Source organism: Coenobita brevimanus, chromosome 45 (genome assembly GCF_032717465.1).
Source record: "Coenobita brevimanus isolate Jiangsu-jjx chromosome 45, ASM3271746v2, whole genome shotgun sequence".
In the NCBI taxonomy this organism is placed as follows: domain Eukaryota; kingdom Metazoa; phylum Arthropoda; class Malacostraca; order Decapoda; family Coenobitidae; genus Coenobita; species Coenobita brevimanus.
In genome coordinates this window covers 30,824,425-30,843,395 of record NC_136998.1, presented here as the reverse complement: position 1 = coordinate 30,843,395, position 18,971 = coordinate 30,824,425, and the positions used below count along the sequence as shown (strand labels likewise).

Genomic DNA, 18,971 nt, shown 5'->3' with positions numbered 1-18,971 from the left:
TATCTCACTCTCCAGTCACTTCACATGCCAAACTATCTCAGCGAACACTTTCTAACACATTCCAGCACATCCACATCAACACATCTGTCTGCTCTACGGGCATATATGGCTATGAGGCTAAGGCGTTTCATATGGATGCTTGAATTTTGTTTTTAACCTTCCTGGATTTTTTGTAGTTCTATGCTAATTTCAATTCATACGATTCTAGCCATTAACAATCAAGCCTATAAAATTTCTGTGAAACTTTCTGCAAATATTCCACCTCCCTCTTAAAAAAATAAAAAAATATCCAGGAATTATGTTCCCAGGTTCTGATACATTTTCCACCTCTGTTTTCCCCTAAAATCTGACATATAATTCATTCATACTGCCACACTAACTGAGTGGCAAGGGCTTTCTTGAATTTAACAATTGTCACTGGTGTTTCCTTGCTTCATCATTTCCTTGTGAGTTGTCAATTGTAACACTCCCTGAATGCCATTAGACATATGTTCATAGCCATTCTTTTAATTCTTTGTCAAACTCCATTTCAGTTATCATATCATTCATATACAGTACTTTAAACGATGCTAAAATGAATTCAACTTCATGCATGTGTTAGGTTTTTCACAAGTCATACTATACTGCAAACAGATTTCAGCAAAAAATTCACTGCAGATGGCTCAAAAGCACATGTTGCATATTGTTGTTAATGTGGATTGCTTTGGAGATGTGCTTGTGGCAAATACAGGCCATGTAAGAAAAGGTGCATTAAATATTACTTTGGAATGTTTTATGAGCTTTAAAATAAGCCATCACATATGGAAATTCATGCAATATTAAGAAAGTTAGGGCTGGAAAATGTCAGCATCAGCACCCTTTGCCCACTGATTCCCATTGTTTATTTTTAGTCTAAGGACCTTGCCAATATGGCGGCGCTACTGACATACATCGGCCTTATGCGGCAAAGCGCACTGAGGCATCTATGTATATGCATATCTATGACTAATACTGTCAGGATCCTATGACTCGCTCTCAGCTGAAGGGAACTGTCTTAGCAGCAGATTCCCTGTACACATCCTATACAGCACTTTAATTTTGGATTAATACCGGTATATGAAAAATAGCAACCATAGATGATGGACCATCACTGAGCCTGGGAGGTCCTGTCACGAGAGTGAAGTGTGGCTAAAAGTTTGGTAAACATACACATTTATCACTCTCAGGCTGGAAACAGTCAGCCACAGGTAAGTAAAATTAAAGTTCAAGCTGAGACCCTCACATTGTTACAAATCTAATTATAGTTATATATCTTTTCTTTTCTTCCACAGTTGCTAGAAACTGTTAGAAAGCAATTAGCTGGTTTTGGCACTTAATTTAATTTCCAGTCCATAAAAAAAAAAAAAAATAGCTGTACCATGGCAAACTTCAACCTCAATACTGGGAATACTTAAGAGGAAGTATGGAATCATTTGACTGACTGACAAATAATCAGGTCTGTTCTACCCACCTGCCTGTCAGTGGGTGTGGGGGTCTCCTTATCAAGGTGCTGGTAGGTGTGGGCCACAGCTCCATCCACACCAAGTAGTGCAGCCCACACCAGAGGCCGGTAAAAGGGTGGAGTGTCCTTCCTTGCTTCTCGTAGAATCAGATCACTCTTGTACGGATATGCCTGAATGTACAGAATTAACATACTGTATTAACACTCACAACCTCCTAAGACTCATTCCTAGCTGGATAAAATTTGTTTGACATAAGTTGGAACAGAATACCATATGTGTCATTATTATGAGAGGCTTAATGGTGACAGAATTACCACGAATGGCTTGATCAGTATTACCATGAGAGGCTTAATGGTAACAGTACTAGCACTCTCAGACTCTTATAACTCACTCTTACATGAATATCATCTGGAACTTAGAAGAATAAAACACAAGAGAAGAGTCAACCATGAGAGTGTTACTAAATAACATTAGAATAAAAAACAAAAAATATAAAACCAATCTTAAGGGAGGCTTTACCTGGAAGCAAAATATTTCTCCTATCCATTTTTAGTGGGAAGAGGTTCAAGCATTAAGAAGCTGGAATACATTATACATGAAATAGTAGCAAAATGACAAATATCCATTCATAAGGATTAGTGTAGGTGCACAAAATAAACAAATCAATACACACTGCTGGAATCATCATCACATGACAATCTAGTTGCTGAAGAAAGTTGCATTAAGAAGTTGTAATATTTTCCTTTCTAACGTTTCTGGATATTATCCACCCTGTTTTCAAAAGTGGGACTGAAATTAGGAAAAAAAAAAATGATTATGATGATCTGTCCATCATCCAATCCTATGTTGCCCCATGAAAAGCATAGGAGCCAGGGGCTTGGCAAGTTGGTCCTGACATTTAAGATGAAAGTTTTTTTTTTTTATTTATTTTTTTTTTATTATGTGTCCGACTCTGGGCAAAGGCTGCAGGGCCTATTTCTCGGGGGCAGTGACCCATTCCGAGGCCCAGTAGTCCTCCTACACCTCCACATGTCACCGCTTCGGCGCTAACGCCCACCTTCCATATTGAATACATGCTAGGGCTGTCTCATACAGGACTGGTGTATTGGTATTAGTGGGGGTGTTTTTATGACATGTTGGTGGGTCATCTGGTGGATCAGGAAAGTCTGCTTTTAGGAGATTCAAATCCTTAAACTGTTCCCTGCCCCAGCCGGGATTCGATCCTGGGTCCATTAGGACTGCAGGCTGCCTCTCTACCGATTCAGCCACCAGCCTTACTCATCCCTGAGTGGTATTATGTGGCTAATAAACCCCAACCACACTTTGGATGTAAACCTGCATAGGCTCAACCCGACTGGGGCACCTAAATTACTCACAGGTGCCATAATTTGGTTATATGGTTCCCACCCAGTGTAGTAAATGGTTTCCTGGTGTACAGGAAACCATTTGGCTTTTCTTCCAGTGCAGAGTCACCCATAGGCAGAAGGAAAAGGAAAGAATGAAGGAAAGAAAGACAGAAGAGGAAGTGTAAAGTTATCTGCAGGCAAAAGGAAGAGGAAAGAATGAAGGAAAGAAAGACAGAAGAGGAAGGAAGGAAGAGAGGAATGGGCAGACACCCAAAGCAGCACTACATCGAGTGGATGGTGAGCCCCCATCTACCATATTACGATGATGATGACGATAATTATGACTATCTCTAGGGAGCTTTCATAACTGGTTAATCCCTTTCTGTTTTGGATATTATCCAAGAAATCTAAATGGCTAACTGAACTCATTTTCATGTCTGAGTCTGCGACTGTCAAACTCTAGTACAATATTCTCTTAACTTCATGATGTTGTGTATGGCACACAACCTACTTTGTCCCTAACAAGCAGAAGGAGACCACAAAACTGCATGACATGAACCTGCAGAAGGCGCTGGAAGGTAATGATGCGGTGCAGCTGGTACTCAACATCTCTCTCTCGGATCACCAGAGGGAGCCGGCTTGTCTCGAGTTCATCAGTTCCACATTCCCTGTACCAAAATTCTTGTTACAGAAAGTCCTTGTTATTTATTCATTCTATTACTAAAGCCTTTACTGCCCAATCAGAGGTATAGGCACCAAGTGCTAAGCTATTTAGTCCAGATGTTTAAAATAATGGTGATCAGTTGCTCAACTCAAAGTGGCAATATGTGAATAATATAATCCAACAACCTTCTGGATTTAAACCTTCATGGGTCACGTTTGACTAGAGTGTCTTGCCTTATGCCACTAGAACGCCAAACATCTATTTGTTGGCAGTATGGTAACCACCCAAACACTCTTACTGATGATTTTCGCTATCAAGTCCACAGTAATTTAAAGAAAACTGATTTCTTACAGTTTTGTTACTACCTATGAAGGTGATTTGGCAAATTCCCCCAAACTACAGTATCAACTACATGAAACAAACTATGACATTTTGAAATACATCCCTAACTTATAACAAGAACTGCCTTGGAGCTATTTACTGATACTGAATACAGTAGACAATCAACATACGTTCCTAATCTTCACTGATATCATATACCAAAGCTTTTTACAACAACTGAATTTAACTACAGCAAGTTATCATAATATAGTACCTTTTTAAGTGTTCTCATTGTTGATAATTCTTTAGTAAATTACAGAAATAATGCCACTTAATACCAACGATACCTACAAAGCTGATTTATCTGTCGCCTGAATTTACAACACACCAAATCTGTGGAAAATGCTGCGATATTTCGAAACACATCCTTAAGTTATAACAAGACTTGCCTGTATATTCTTTGGGCTTATTCTGAAACTGGGTAAAGTAGACAACACGGCCCTTTCCAACAATTTTTTCATTCATTCATTGCCAGACGCCATGTATCCCAGACGGGGTGGCCAAGGGCTTAGAGTTAATTGTTTTACAGGGAGGGGCACTAATCCTCCACCAACCCCACTTGACACGTAGGGATGCCAACAGCATCTGGTGTTCCCAGGCGGTCACCCATCCAAGTACTATCCAGACCCAACGTTGCTTAACTTCGCTGATCGGACGGGAAGCGGTGTACTCAACGTGGTATAACAACCTGTATTCATAAGGCAGTCATGCAACTTCTCCAGTACTGCATTTATTCTTTCATAGCTTTTCCTTAATGGCTTTGAGACAATAAGAATTCAAGATTTAAATATTATGTGCTAAATCAATGTTTTACTGCTCTTGAACAAGAAACTCCCATGCTATAGTTTACATACAAAATAAAACAAATCACCGAATTGCACAAGATCTTTCTATAGCCAGATGCCTTAATCCTCAATGGGGTGGCCATCACCAAATCACCTCATCACCCTGCCCTCTGCCATCAGGCTGACCTCCCTCCTTCTCACACCACTTATTTACATGCCTCTCCATCTCATCCCTCCATCTCAACCTGTCTCCATCTCCCCTTTTCTCCATCAACCTCACTCACATAGACTCCCCTACTCAGTTTCTTGCTACTCATTCACTCCACATGGCCAGATCATCTCAGGGGACTCCTCCTTAACCACATCCACATTAACAACACAATACTTTTAAACTTCATTTTCTGTCTCCCCATGTCCTCTCAGATAACCCATATTATACTCTGAAATAAATAAAAAATACATGTGACTGAAACAACTACAGTACAATGAATCTGCTGATCATCTTTTACATAAAAAGGGTAGCTAAGGATGGTACTACAGAGGATATGCAAGGCTTCAGACTTCTTTCTAAAGCTACGGTGCTCTCAATTCTAGTTAGAAAAGAAGATGATTTTTCTTTTATAATATTAAAAACGGCACATATCAATAGCTACAATCAAATCATGACCTACAGTTTCTCCTGACTTAAAGTCTAGGATGTATGCAGGCAAACTGCTACTTAGTTGATACAATGACAAGAGAGACATTCTGGTTTTTGACTGAGAGGTTAAATAAAGAAATAAATAAATTTAATAAAAACTAATTCCTAAATAATGTCATATGGAATCAATGGCAACTTTAAGTGAAGAAAAAGCATTAATTCCCCATCAACTCAAAAAATAAATTATTTCAAACATAATACTGGTAAACAAGACTAATTGCAGCTATTTATTCTGAATCCGAGACTGACCCTTGTGTGATGAGTGGGTAGTAGAGATGAGGTGGAACGTGGGCCAGTCTGCTGAGGAGATTGTGTAGGGGCAAGATGATAGTGGTGGCCTCAAGCTGCTGGTGGTGGCTCACATCTCCTCCAAACACCTCACCTTCCACTATCATCACACTGAGAACAAGTGACATTGTTATTATTCACGAATATATAACCTTTTCTGAGTGGAAGGGATAAAGTTCGTGCAAGGAGTCTTCATTATAAGCTGACTTTTTTAGAGCCCTTTTTGCTATTAAGTCCACAGTAAACTACAGATAAATTAACTATTAACAACAAAAACTGATTTGCCAATATCCCACAAGTTATACTGTAATTTCAAACGGCATTAAAAAAAAATAATAATGTATGGTAAACTTCCATGACTTAAAAATGAGGACAGCCTATAGCAGTAACTGCCAATCCTATACATCCCCTTTGAGGTGTTGGGACCAGGAGCCAGGCTACCACAGTTCAATGCAATTAACGGCAGATGACCTGCCTAATCCCCTTGGTGGCATTACATGATCAATAAACCTTCAGTCACTTCTTGAGGATTGAGCCCTTGTGCTGGGCTAGACTGTCCCTCAAATGGGGCATTGTAATCACTTGAAAACAAGGTACCTGATACAGTTACTCTTTGTCTTAAGTCACTCCCTACCCCATCTTTTTTTTTTTAACATTCCTTATTCTGAATTTGGATGGAGGGCAATCAGACCTCCATACACTTCTTTTTCAATACAGTGTAATTCCACATTTAATTACATAAAATTTAAATGTGAGTGTTACACTGTTACCTATAAAGCTGATTAGCCAGTTCCATCCAGTTTCCAGTACTGTACCAAACATATGGAAAAATTATTACCTGGTATATTGTGGAACACATCCCTGACTTGACAAGGATTGCCTCTGCTTAATGAATATTACTGTATCTTAAGCTATGGTACCTAGTTCTACTACAGCACCACATTTAAAATTAGAAAATCATTGCTGGCAATATATGACTGAAAAACCTCCAGTAAACTGGGAGTCAGAACCCTTGGACATAACAGGGCTATTATTACAGTAAAAATGATGAATTTCAACTACCAGACCTCCAGTCATCTACAGTTCACCCACTATATATACTGAAGCTCAACATTCAAAAGAGAAAAATGGTAATTTTAAGCCAAGGTAAAATGGACAGAGTATAGTGTGCTATCAAAGCCAAGAAACTGATCACCTGGGAAGTGTAAGGATAGCTGGCTTTATTCTGACAAGCTTTTGTTTCTTCAGCTCCTGCTCGACATTACCCCCAGCCAGCTGCCACAGGTAGTACACTTCACGCATACTCCGCTCACCCAGTTGATCCCGCATACCACTGCTGTAGAAACATTAAGGCTATAACAAATTTATAGGGTACACAACTACAAACATCTACATACAGTATATATATTTTTTTCACATTCACTCTAATCTGACAGTGAAGTTTTGGGTATAATTATGAATGAGGGCAAACATATATACATGCAATCTTTTAAACAAATTAGCATAGATAAGTTTATAAAAATGGGTCCTGGTCTCTTAAGAAATTGTTATATTACTTCACAATCACATAAATAAATGAATTTATGTTAAGACATGTCACATATACACAACATATCAGCTGATAAGACTCTCCAAAATAAATGTAACTTGTGCAAAACCATGCATATATCAGCCACAAATAAAACATTACACTGGCTGTTTTTCAGCAGTGCAGTATTGGTATCACATGACAGTTCTGTGTTAAGGATGAAAAGTTATGAAATGTAAGGATTTATGATGCTATATATCATATGCTTCATGAGCAGGTCATCAGTAACAACTCTGCTAACTTCATGAAGGCATTTTATATACAATTGTTGTTGCTTAACCCCACTCTATTTGGCTGAACAGATCCATCAACCACAGGTAAGTAACTGCACCAACAGAGTTTTCCCACAGATTTCCTACACCAGTGATATTTTGCCTGCATCATAGTGTGGCATGTGCACCAACCCATATCTATGCAGATAAATGAGGATGTCGATCTAAGCCTAGCTAGGTGAGCTTGATCAGCTGTTTAAGGATACCTCTGACGGATGGATGTGGATGGAGGGTTTGTAGTATACTGGTATGTTTTTGCTGCTGTATTGCCCTGAAACAGAAATGAGTATTCAGGTGTTTCTTTATGGCTTGTGTTAGAATGTCTAGGAGAGGGATGTTGTTGAAGTGGGTCTGGCAATGTTTGTGTAGATATTGTTTTATGTGCCTACATGTCTTGTGTGACTCTTATATACAGTAATGGTGAAGGTGTTACATGCTTGCATAGGCTACTGCAAAGAACTGTGTGCCTCTCATATCAAGATATTCTCTAACAGGGAGGACTTTAGTTTCAATGTATAAGTGGTTTGTGGGAGTGGTTTTCATGCAGCCAGTAATGATGCATATGGCATTATTCTGTATGGTCTGCAAGGTGATGTAGTGGGATAGGATGGAGGCCCATATCAGGGAGGCACACAACATCAATGAACTGATTTACTGTTTAGTGAGTCAGGAGAGTGTTTCTTCTGTTGACCAACGTGGGTTCCTCTAAGACTTCTCAGCATACTGAGTCTGAGCATGCACTGCCTCTTGGTATCTTGTATGTGGTACCTGAGGGTGTGTCCAATGTCAAATGTTACTCCTTGGATCTAAACGGAGGGGATGTATGACACAGGTAGCTTGTTAACTGTGATGTTAGAGATATACCTTTGCTCATGTTTGCTGCTGGTTATGAGTGTAGTGGTGGATCCGGTTGAAGAAACAGTCATCTTGTTGTCCTCAACCCACCTGTGAAGTGTGCTAAGATAAGTGTTTTGTAGTGTACAGGCTGTCTGCTATGTAATGCACGGATGTTATGGTAAAGTCATCTGCATACAAAGAAATGTTTCTCGGCAGGTGGGGCAGGGAAATATAAGGTTTGTAGAGCCTGAAAAGTGTAGGTGAAACAACAGAGCCCTGTGGACCCCATTAGGGAAGTTTTTTCCCCGGACTATACATGCTAAACAGTTGGCAAGATGGCATTTGGTGTTGTTTTCCATGTTGCTTTACTAATACCTACTGTTGTAAGAAGTGTACAATGCGTGGGTCTCACAGAGCTGATGCCACAGGACACATGTTGTGTGTGATTGGTTAGTAAGGTGCATGTGGAGCGCAGTGCTCTAAAGCCATGTAATGAGGGAGCAAGGGGAACATGTGGTGTGACTTAGTTAAGAATTATGTGTTCAGGTATCTTGGATGGCAAGCTAACTAGTGTTATGAGTCAGTAGGACGAAGGGTGTGTTGGGTCTTCTTTGGATTATGCATAGTGATGACTGTTCCATGTTTCCAGATGTTGGGAATGCTACAATGTGCATTTAGGTGCAATAGCTGTTGATGTTTCTGTGGGCCTGGATAGTATGTGGTCCTAGGTGTTTCATGTGCAGGTTGCTGATGCCATCTGGCCTTGTGCTCGTAGAATTCTTTATATTCTTGATAATGTTACATGTCTGTTCTGGAGTGAAGGGGGCTGTGTTGTGGCTGAGTGGAAAGGAGTGCCCTTGCAGAAAAGATAGTTTTTCCTGACTCAGAGCATGTTGGCGAAAGGTGAATTATGTTTGTGAAGTGGTTCATGGGTGAATCTGCTTGGTTTTTATCATTATCATCATCTAATCCAGTGTTGCCCCATGAGAAGCATAGGAGCCCAGGGCAGTTGGTACTGACATTTAAGATGATAGTGACCAGCCTCACTCATCTCTGAGTGGCATTATGTATGCACCAACCACCCCATGGATATAAACCTGCACAGGCTCAACCCAAATGGAGCACCTTAATTACTCACTAAACCACCAGGCACCATAATTTGGTTATATGGTTACCACCCAGTGTAGTAAATGGTTCCCTGGTGTACAGGAAACCATTTGGCTTGTCATTCAGTGTAAAGTCACCCATAGGCAGAAGGAAGAGGAAGGAAAAAAAGACAGAAGAGGGAATGTAGAGTTACCCATACACATAAGGAAAAGGAAAGAATGAAGGAAAGAAAGGCAGAAGAGGATGGAAGGAAAAAAAGAAGGAAGAGAGGAAAGGGCAGTCACCCGAGAACAGCACTACATCGAGTGATATTCTGGATGTTGTAGATGATGACAGCATGGGTTCTGGAGGTGCTTGTTCATGATTTAGCACTTGGAGGCGCTTGTCTGTGATCTGGTAATGTTCTTGAGAATTTTGTTGAGCCAAGAAAGGTCTATGGAATGGTTAAATGTTGACATAAAGGCTTTTTAGTTTTGTTTTCTTTGTGCTAATTTTGTTGTCAATTTTACTGCTTAAATGCTGCAGCCTTGTAATGGTGTCTTGTGTCTACAGCATATCCGTAAATCCTTATTATAAGTCACAGATTAATTTATTCTAAAATATCAGAACATTTTCCCTAAAAGTGGTACTATAAACTGAATGAAATGCCAAATCAGCTTTAATGATAGCAATGCAACTTCAATACATAATTTTTCTTTAATATTAATGTGTTTATTAAAAAAAAAGTTTAAGGCATTTCTAATGAGGACTTACTGCACAGATAATAAGGCTTCATAAGCAGCACAACAATTAACAGAATTAGCTTCTGTGCTGTCATATAAACAAAGAGATAAAGAAGTTAAAATCTGCCTACTGTTTCTTGCCCATGTCATCTGTCTGAGCAGTCACATCAGGTTCTGGGACCAGTGGATAGTCAGGTAATACGCTCCCTTCATCATCCATTATGCCTTGTTTGGCCTGTTAAGGAAAGATGGATAAAGAGTACAGCTAATAACAGATAATGAATGGTCATATAATACAGTCGCCTTAACACTTTATTTGGCCTGTGAAGAATGCTGGATGAACTGAATCGCTGATAACAGATAATGGATACTCAAGCAATACACTAACCTCATCTGCTCTCATCTTCTCATGAATATACTGTATTTTGGAATGCTATACGGTATTGCATTTCTGAGTTATACTAGGAAGATGAAAGACAGATTTAGATGATTCTGGGCATGAACATAAAGTGCACATTAATCAGGGGTAGCTTGTTAACAGTGCCTTATGAAAGCCACCTCTTTCTTAAAGACAACTTTAAAACAAGTATAGTTAAACCAATGATCTTCTGAATAGTCAGAAGAAATAGAAACGAAAGATTGCTTCCACATTCTTGTTATGTGTCAAGAATGTGTTCCAAAATATCATGTTGTTGTTTATACAGCCAGTACTGAAAACTGAAGGAAATCAGTAATTTAGGTTCACAAGATGCAATGGAACTTTAATGGGTAATATTTTGTAAATTACTATGGATTTATCTTTAAAATTTAAAGAAAAAAAATTAATGTTTAATGAGGATTTGCTGTACTCAGAGCACAATTAAAGGGTGTTCAGCCCTTGAAGAAATAATAATTCAAGGGAAGGCAGAAAAGTACTGGCTGATGACCTCTCAGCTCACAGTAACATAATGCCACAATAAATACTGTACACAGTACCAGTGTATCTTCATTAACTCTTCATGTTGCTAATCTATACACCAGAAAACCTCCATGTATCATAGTTATACAGGTATCAGTATGTAGGTATAATGCACTGCAGGTTTCAATAAATTACTGCCTAAAAGACTGATAAGCAAGACTTGCTGAATATCATTAAATAAACAGGATTGGATGATGGATGGATGGATGGAACAGTTAATACAGCAAAATACAAAGTACTCACCTTAAACTGGGCAAAGTCAATGAGGCAGAGAGATGGGTCAATGACAGGGAAGTGAGGTAGGATGGGGGTGAGGGAGACAGAGAGAGTCATGTCCCTGAATACTGGATGAGAGAGGAGAGAGCGTGGGCTTGGTCGATCCCTTGGGTCAGGGGTTAGGCACACTCGCAGGAAGTTTTGCAGGTTCTCTGGTGTAGCCTGTGGGAAATTGTTCACATGAAATGTAGTAATGGGCCCTCCGAGGCTCCCCAAAACGTTTGCCATATTTTAGAGATTTTCGATAGGGGTATCTGGGGGACACTGAACTTGGCCAGAAACCCCAGTTATATGGTTACTACCCAGCATGGTAAAGGATTTCCTGGGTACAGGAAACTATTTGGCCTGTCACTCAATGTAAAGGCCATAAGGCAACATTACACTGAGTGAGTGGATGATGGTCGCCCCCACCTACTACAAGCTGACAAGAGACCGAGCTAGCTGGATGAATTTTGTGTGAAGCACATAACCAGGGATTTGGCATCCCTTTTTAACGTGATGGCATTCAGACTGACTCTAACAGTTTGGTACAGTACAGTATATGTGAAGCTACAGAACGTGATGAAATTTTTTTGGCCTATCTGATGGAGTCAAGATTCCGTAGGCTTCAATGATGAGTGAATGAAAGCCTGGCCCACTGAACTGGGCAAACTTAGGCTGTCTGGACGTTGCTATTCCTCACCCAGCCCTAGGGTGGGAGAGGAGGTCCAGATGATGAGGATGAGGATGAAGTGTTGTACCAGTATGTTACAGTCATAAACCTCACTAATGTAGACTAATGTAGACTATCAAAATTCAGGTGGTGGTGGTGGTGGTAATGTCTATCGATAGTAAAACGTATTGCTTATCACAGGATCTGAGTTACACTAGATCCCCAGCAGGGAAGATCAACATATGAAAACTTGAAAAGTTTTCACTGATCTTCAACAAGGCCCAACGACAATATAAAAATGCCTCCATAAATACCACCACATCAATTCTGAATGTTATACTCCCAGCACATTTCCATAAGGAAAGCTTTGGCTGATCAGATATAGCAATCTCAAATATAATATACAGTACTGGTACGGATATACAATATACGAACACAGAAAACCTGAACTTGTGAGAATTTTCTGGACATTCTTCTGCTTGATGCACTGCCCTATACTCTATTCAAGCTAATGCCTGAAAATTTTATTCAGCTGACAGTGCATTGGAGGAGCCTGAAAGAGAGAAAATGAAAAAAATATAAAAATGTTTCTTATTCCTTTCATAACTGCAGCAATTATGTGTGAGACAGTTCTGACATTTCTGCAACCCTCTTTCAAGTACAGTGCAGTCAACATCAAAAGTCCTGTCACCTCTTCTGTTTCTTCCTCCCCAAACTTGAAAAATCAGTCAAGTAAGTCTGCTGCAAATGACACTGATGATTTTATTTAGCTATGGATCAATGTCATCAGTGGAGAAAGATGCAGTTTTATAAGCCTGATGTTCCAAGTTCACGGAAAGAGAAGCAGAATGGGCACATGATTTTTGGTGCTGACTATACATCAAATGGCAGCAATGAAATTCTTAGTCTTACAACCTCCCTTCCTCTACTGAAGGAGTTAAAATAACTGCTTGCACATGTGTTATGTGATGGAGTATTTGATTCCTTAATTTTTCATCCATTCATCATCTATTCCCCAAGGCTAAGCTACACAGTCCAGACATTCAAAATGAAGAGTGACAAGTTACTTGCCCCAGAGTGGCAGTACTTCAGCAAGAAACCCCAATCATCCCTTAAATTTAAACCCATATGGAACTGAGCCAGTGGAGTGCCTTCGCTTGCTTAATCACTTTAAACCCATAAGGACCAGAGCCACCTTGAGTGCTTTCGCTAGCTAAATCACCACACCTTTATTTGTTGGTAACATGATATTCTGTATTTATCTGTACTATATAAGGATAGGGAGGAGACTGTACCATGGGCTTCTTTTCTCCTTTGATTCTTGTCACCAAGTAACAATTGAAGAGGTGTCCTCCTGTGCTCCTTAACATCCCAACATCATGTGAAGGCAGGAATTAAACAATCATTAACAAAAAAAAATGTTCAGTTAATTCTGTTTCAATGAATAAAAAATATATTTATAATAATACAGCATAATAACAATAATCATGTGTTTTATTTCTCAAAAAGCGCCAATTCTTCCAAAAAGAAAAAAAATGTTACACTGCTACCGTTGAAGAAACTATCTATCTACCTATCTATTAATCGATATCTATAGCAATCTATCTACCTATCTATCTACTGTGTAAGTGTGTGTGTGTCTGTATATACTGTATATACAGCATATATATATATATATATACTGTGTATATATACCGGTATATATATATATATATATATATATATATATATACACAGTACACGTACACACTGTATATTATATGGCTATCAATTTCGGGTGCAGTACAATACTGCAACTATGGCCACGGCATTAACTAAACTCTGTAGCCTTCTATTATCACATCTCTTTCAAGATCATAACTTCCCTGAAAAAGTACATCTTAAGCTACGACTTATGGGAAATGGCTGAGATATGATGTCTCATAAGGGCAGTTTATTTTACACCTTAATGCAAAATGAAAAAAAATAACTGCTCAGAGAAACATGGTTGCCAGACCTCTCTCTGATCTTCAGGGTGCAAAGAATCATCACTGCTCCATCGTACTGCACCAGAAGGACCTGGTAAATGTTTCAGGATGTCAGTAAGATACTTAACTTCACCAAACCTACGAACCTTGAAAGTCATGACAAAGTTTAAATACTATTCTAGTTTTCACTGACAGCCAGTGCAATTCTACATGGAATGACGTTGTGGGGGTTCTTGGTGGAAGACCAAAAACGAGCCTTGCAGTTTTATTTAGGACTGATTGAACCTTCTTTAACTGCTACTTTGGGAGACCAATTAACAGAGTATTGCAATAATTAACATGAAACAAAATAGCTAAGTAACTAACACCAAGAGGTTGCATCTGTTCATGAATTCTCACAAAACAGAAATTTATGATGTCCAGATTACAGCTTCTAACAGTCTGCTTAATGTGCTCCTTGTAATCTAACTTTGAATCAAGGTAAACTCCCAAGTTTTGAACAGTAGTTGCTGAACAAAGCTGTGATTCACCAGTATCAAGGATCAATTGAGTTCTCGGCATCAGGTCATGTTCCATTTCCTTGGATGATGATGATCTCATTTTTATCACCATGTGGCAAGTTTTCTCTTCGTCATCCAGATCGTTACATCAGCCATCAGGTGTTCAATTTTTATTTTAGTACAGGATCGGCATCAACGATATTTGTTATCTTCACATAAAGCTGCATGTCATCAGCATAAAAGTGACATGCAACACTGTGTGCATCAAGCAGACATGACATACTGCTAGTATATGTGGTGAAAAGAACTGAACCTAATACTGGTATTGATCCCTGAGGAACCCCATACAGCAAGGGAACGGAGTCAGACCATCGTTCACTGGGTAATTCCTGAAGTATGACCTATGAAGCTTAAGGGAATTACCGCAAACACCATATACGGTAAGCGATGATCACCCAGCAGCAATTCATGATCTGCTGTGTCACAAGCTGCTGACAGGTCATGTAAACCAGCAGAGAGAACATCCCAGTTCAGGTATTCTTCATCCAGATCATTGTTCGTCTTTATCAAGGAGGTTTCAGTTTAATGGTCTTTCCTATAGGCAGACTAGATGAGGGGGGATGGCTCTGTTTTCCTCTAGCAGTGGCAGCATTTGATCAAATATAGTCCGCCCTATGACCTTTGATAGAAATAACAAGTTGGATGGTGGACGATAATTTGACATGTTCTCTACATCAAGTCTGGGTTTTTTGTAAAGAGACTGTGACAATTCACACTTTTCTGACAGTGGGAAGTTTCCTATGAGAAGCATTTATTTATTATTTCAGAACAAAATTCTGCCACATGGACACAGACAGGTGGTATTTTAAATACATTTACAGGATCCAATGGACAGAACGTTTCGTCTCTAATATAGCGAAGTAAGACCTCGCTATAACGGGTTAATTAGAGCCCGAACCATTCCGAAAAATGCAAAATTTCGATAAAAGTGACGTCAGGACTTCCCCTGCTAACCTGGGCTTTTCCCAGTATCTCAGACATTAGTCCAAATCGCATGAATGGTTTTTAAACTGTTTTGACTGCCTTTGCAGTAATGTACTGCGTTATAACTTCACTACATTAATCATATGGTATAATGTACATAATAACAGTGTACTGTACACTGATAAACATGTCTTTTACTTACATTATTATGGTGAATTTAGCTGAAGTGGTCAGAGAGTCCAGACTGTTTCTGGCTTTATAAGACTTTTTCTGATATACAGTACAGGAATTTAGTCCAGTAGCTCCTCAAGTCTGATAAAAGCGAATTTCGGTCTATTGAAGTCCATTATATTGAGGTTTTACTGTACTGTAAAACTTACAACCACATTTATGTCCATTGGATGGACTGATGAAAGGATGTTATCTAGAGCATGCTGCATTTGGAATTCAAGAGAAAATTCTTCATGAAAGGAGGCTCAGTCTAAATGAATTCTAATGCAGGCTAGTTGTGGAAAAAAAACAAAAAAACAGCAAAGTCCAATGCCAACTGAGTATCATATACATTAGATGGTCTTGCAGTCACATTCCCATGACCCAGTAAGTTATTAAAAAATGCAGCCAGCTATTTCTGATCACTGCCACAAGAATTAACTTTATTTTGATAGTAACTCTACTCTGAGCCTTCACAGTGCAAACTGCTGTTTTTCTTGCAGACATAAACAATCAGCTTTAAGAGTAGCAATAGAACTTTAATAAGAGTCTTTTTGTAACTTGCTGTGGACTTGTCTGCACAACAGGATATTAGAAAAGGAAATATATAAAATGAACACCCAGTATAGTATAAATAGTGCAAATCACTCACATCTAGTTTGTGGGATGCATCATGGGTCTGTACCAGGTATGCCAGGGGGTCTGAGGCAAGACCAACTCTCAGCACTTCCCCAATTAATGACTCCACCTCTTCACATCTGCAAGGGTTGGGAGAATCAACCTCTACAGCCAGAGAACATAGTTTTTACTCAATTCTTGTTACCTTTTGATAATCTTATTCAAATTAACCCCTTCATAAATTGGTAATGTGGACTTGAGAGAATGGGCATTTAAATGCGCACACACATAAACACACAAAATAAACAGCATTTCTGGTAAGTATGGAAGAAAAACATGAAGCACAAAAGGTATGAGAAAATGCTAAGGGTGCACATTGTAGAAAGTCAATACTCCACAACAGAGGATAGAATGTAGCTATGGAAAACAAAAAAATAGCTGGAGAAACTATGCTAAAGAGAACAGTTGGCGAGAACAATACTATATGAAAACAAAATGGTGACATGGATTAGGGTGAATGAACTTGGGGGTTCAGATAAATGAAATGATAAAGAGAAAAGACTGTTGTTGCAGCCTTAGCCTCATCTGGATATGAATTTTGTGAAGTGCAGGCTAAAGCTACCCTTACTGGGGAGTCCACCATCCTCCTTACGGGGAACAAGGAAGGAGCTGAGGGATGTAGATATAACCAGTTTTATTAGTGCTAGTGCTTAAAAGCATCTCTCTCCAGCACATAAAAGAAAAGAAGAAACAAAAAATGGTTGGTGAAAATGTGATTAAACCCATACCTTTTGAACAGACGACATTCCATGATAGCCTCAGCCAGCACAGCACCAAGTGACCATACGTCCCATGCTGGGTTGCCAGTGATGGTGACAGCTCCTCCAGACCCACCACCACCCTCCTGGCTTACACCATGTGCCAGCAGCACTTCTGGGGGGCTGTACTGAATGGTGCTGCAACAACACAATAAAGTAAGTCTTCATTATGATGTCTGTTTTCATCTGAGGGCACTGGGCCACTCCAACATCTTGAAGACTGTCATGATAGCATGAAAATTGATAATCCTCAATTATCAGATAGGAATGAGTACTTGGTTACTAGTCAAACCAACCCTCCAGCCAGAGACTACACCTGATCAACTGCACTGAAAGGAGTTAGCAATCTTTGTCAGCTTACAACAAATGCACTGTATGAGAGAGTAAAAAAAATGCCTTATCTAACCTCTCCTTCTTGAAAAGTACTCTTGATGGGCGAGTAAAACTGTCTGGAGATAACTAGTGAGAATAAACCAAAAAATATGTCACTTGACTGAAGTGGTTACAGATAACAAAAAATACTGTACATAAATAAATAAATAAAGCACTGCATGGCTCTTCTCCACAAAGAAGTGTCTGGAATACATAAACTGACTTTTGAAGAAAGAAACTTCCAGTTCTGATAACATATACTGGTTATTTCTTCATGCCCTGATTTTTTCATTAATACTGCAACCATGAGGGAAAAAAAAAAAAACATAATACTAACATAAATCATTCGTATGGTACTGTATTATTTATAAAAGCTCCAACATGCTTGCATGCGTCAGCCTTGGTCACCTACTAGCAGCTCTCCATGCTGCTCATTCTCTGGCAGACACTCGATGAATGCAGACACTAAATAACAGGTTTTGCTAAATGTATTACAATACAGATTAATTGCAGATGATGAGCCATCTGGATAATAGGTCATCATTTATGTGGTTTTTTGGATTTCATAACACCTTTTCCTTTGCAATTTATTCTGCACATTACATCTCAGTATCCTCTTGTATGCTACTGATGCAAATTATGTCAATATTGAAATTATATAAAGAGTATAAATGACGATTTTAGGGAGTAATATCAAAATATACTGCTAAGAAAGAGGTGCTACAAAGCTTCCTATGTCACCTAGAGCACGGCACAAAGAAACAACACCACTGTCCTGTACGGTACTTACCCTAGAGGGAAGGAGACAGCTGTGCCAGCCTCTGTCATGTAATATAAGCCATAGTTGTACAGTTTTACTCGACCATAGGGATCAATCAGAATGTTCTCAGGGCTCACATTGCAGCTCACTGTTCCAAAGCTGTTGAGGTATGCCAGACCCTGCAGCACCTGCCAACACAACATCACAACCGTTATAACTGAGTGCTTTTAACCCATGAATGTATCTTTTCCTTTATTCTTCTTTTACTCTGATAATTTTATTCAGCTTTGGGAGACTCTTCAAGATACAGGGATTAGAAATATCTTCAGTTACCCTGTCGCTACTAAAGATCTCCCCTAAGACTGGCTAATCCCAAGGTCCTGGGAATAAACCAAAAGGATATGTCATTAGATTCAAAGCATTTAGGCTATGGAAGAAAAATACCCATGCATGGAAATGATACTCTGTGTGCAGATACAAGTTTAGTATGGTTTGGATCCTCTTCTGGTTAAGCACTTCATGGTGAAGAGGGTCTGCACTGAGCTGAAACTACTGTATCTCCAGAATAAACAACTCTTCCATTTGCAGGCACAGTTCTTCCAACTGCAGCATTGTAAAATCAAGATATAATTACTAAAGTTTATCTTGCACAGTACTGGTAACTTATTTTGTGGTAGGTGGAATA

At 39.2% G+C, this 18,971-nt stretch overlaps 1 protein-coding gene and 1 non-coding gene across 2 annotated transcripts in view; both read right to left on the bottom strand.

Moving 5' to 3' along the window:
• LOC145398313 (TBC domain-containing protein kinase-like protein) overlaps positions 1-18,971 on the bottom strand; it is a 31,925-nt gene that overhangs the window by 11,430 nt on the left and 1,524 nt on the right. Inside the window, exons 3-11 of the mRNA XM_080271200.1 lie at positions 18,317-18,474; positions 17,125-17,292; positions 16,371-16,476; positions 11,373-11,567; positions 10,303-10,406; positions 6,841-6,981; positions 5,607-5,756; positions 3,387-3,495; positions 1,490-1,651 (exon numbers count right to left, since the gene is read on the bottom strand). Coding sequence (XP_080127326.1) covers positions 1,490-1,651; positions 3,387-3,495; positions 5,607-5,756; positions 6,841-6,981; positions 10,303-10,406; positions 11,373-11,567; positions 16,371-16,476; positions 17,125-17,292; positions 18,317-18,474 — 1,293 coding nt within the window. The remainder of the gene's footprint in view (positions 1-1,489; positions 1,652-3,386; positions 3,496-5,606; positions 5,757-6,840; positions 6,982-10,302; positions 10,407-11,372; positions 11,568-16,370; positions 16,477-17,124; positions 17,293-18,316; positions 18,475-18,971) is intronic.
• Positions 4,446-4,564, bottom strand: LOC145398572 (5S ribosomal RNA). Its single transcript, XR_013897160.1, has one exon. It is a non-coding gene; the product is annotated as a 5S ribosomal RNA (ribosomal RNA).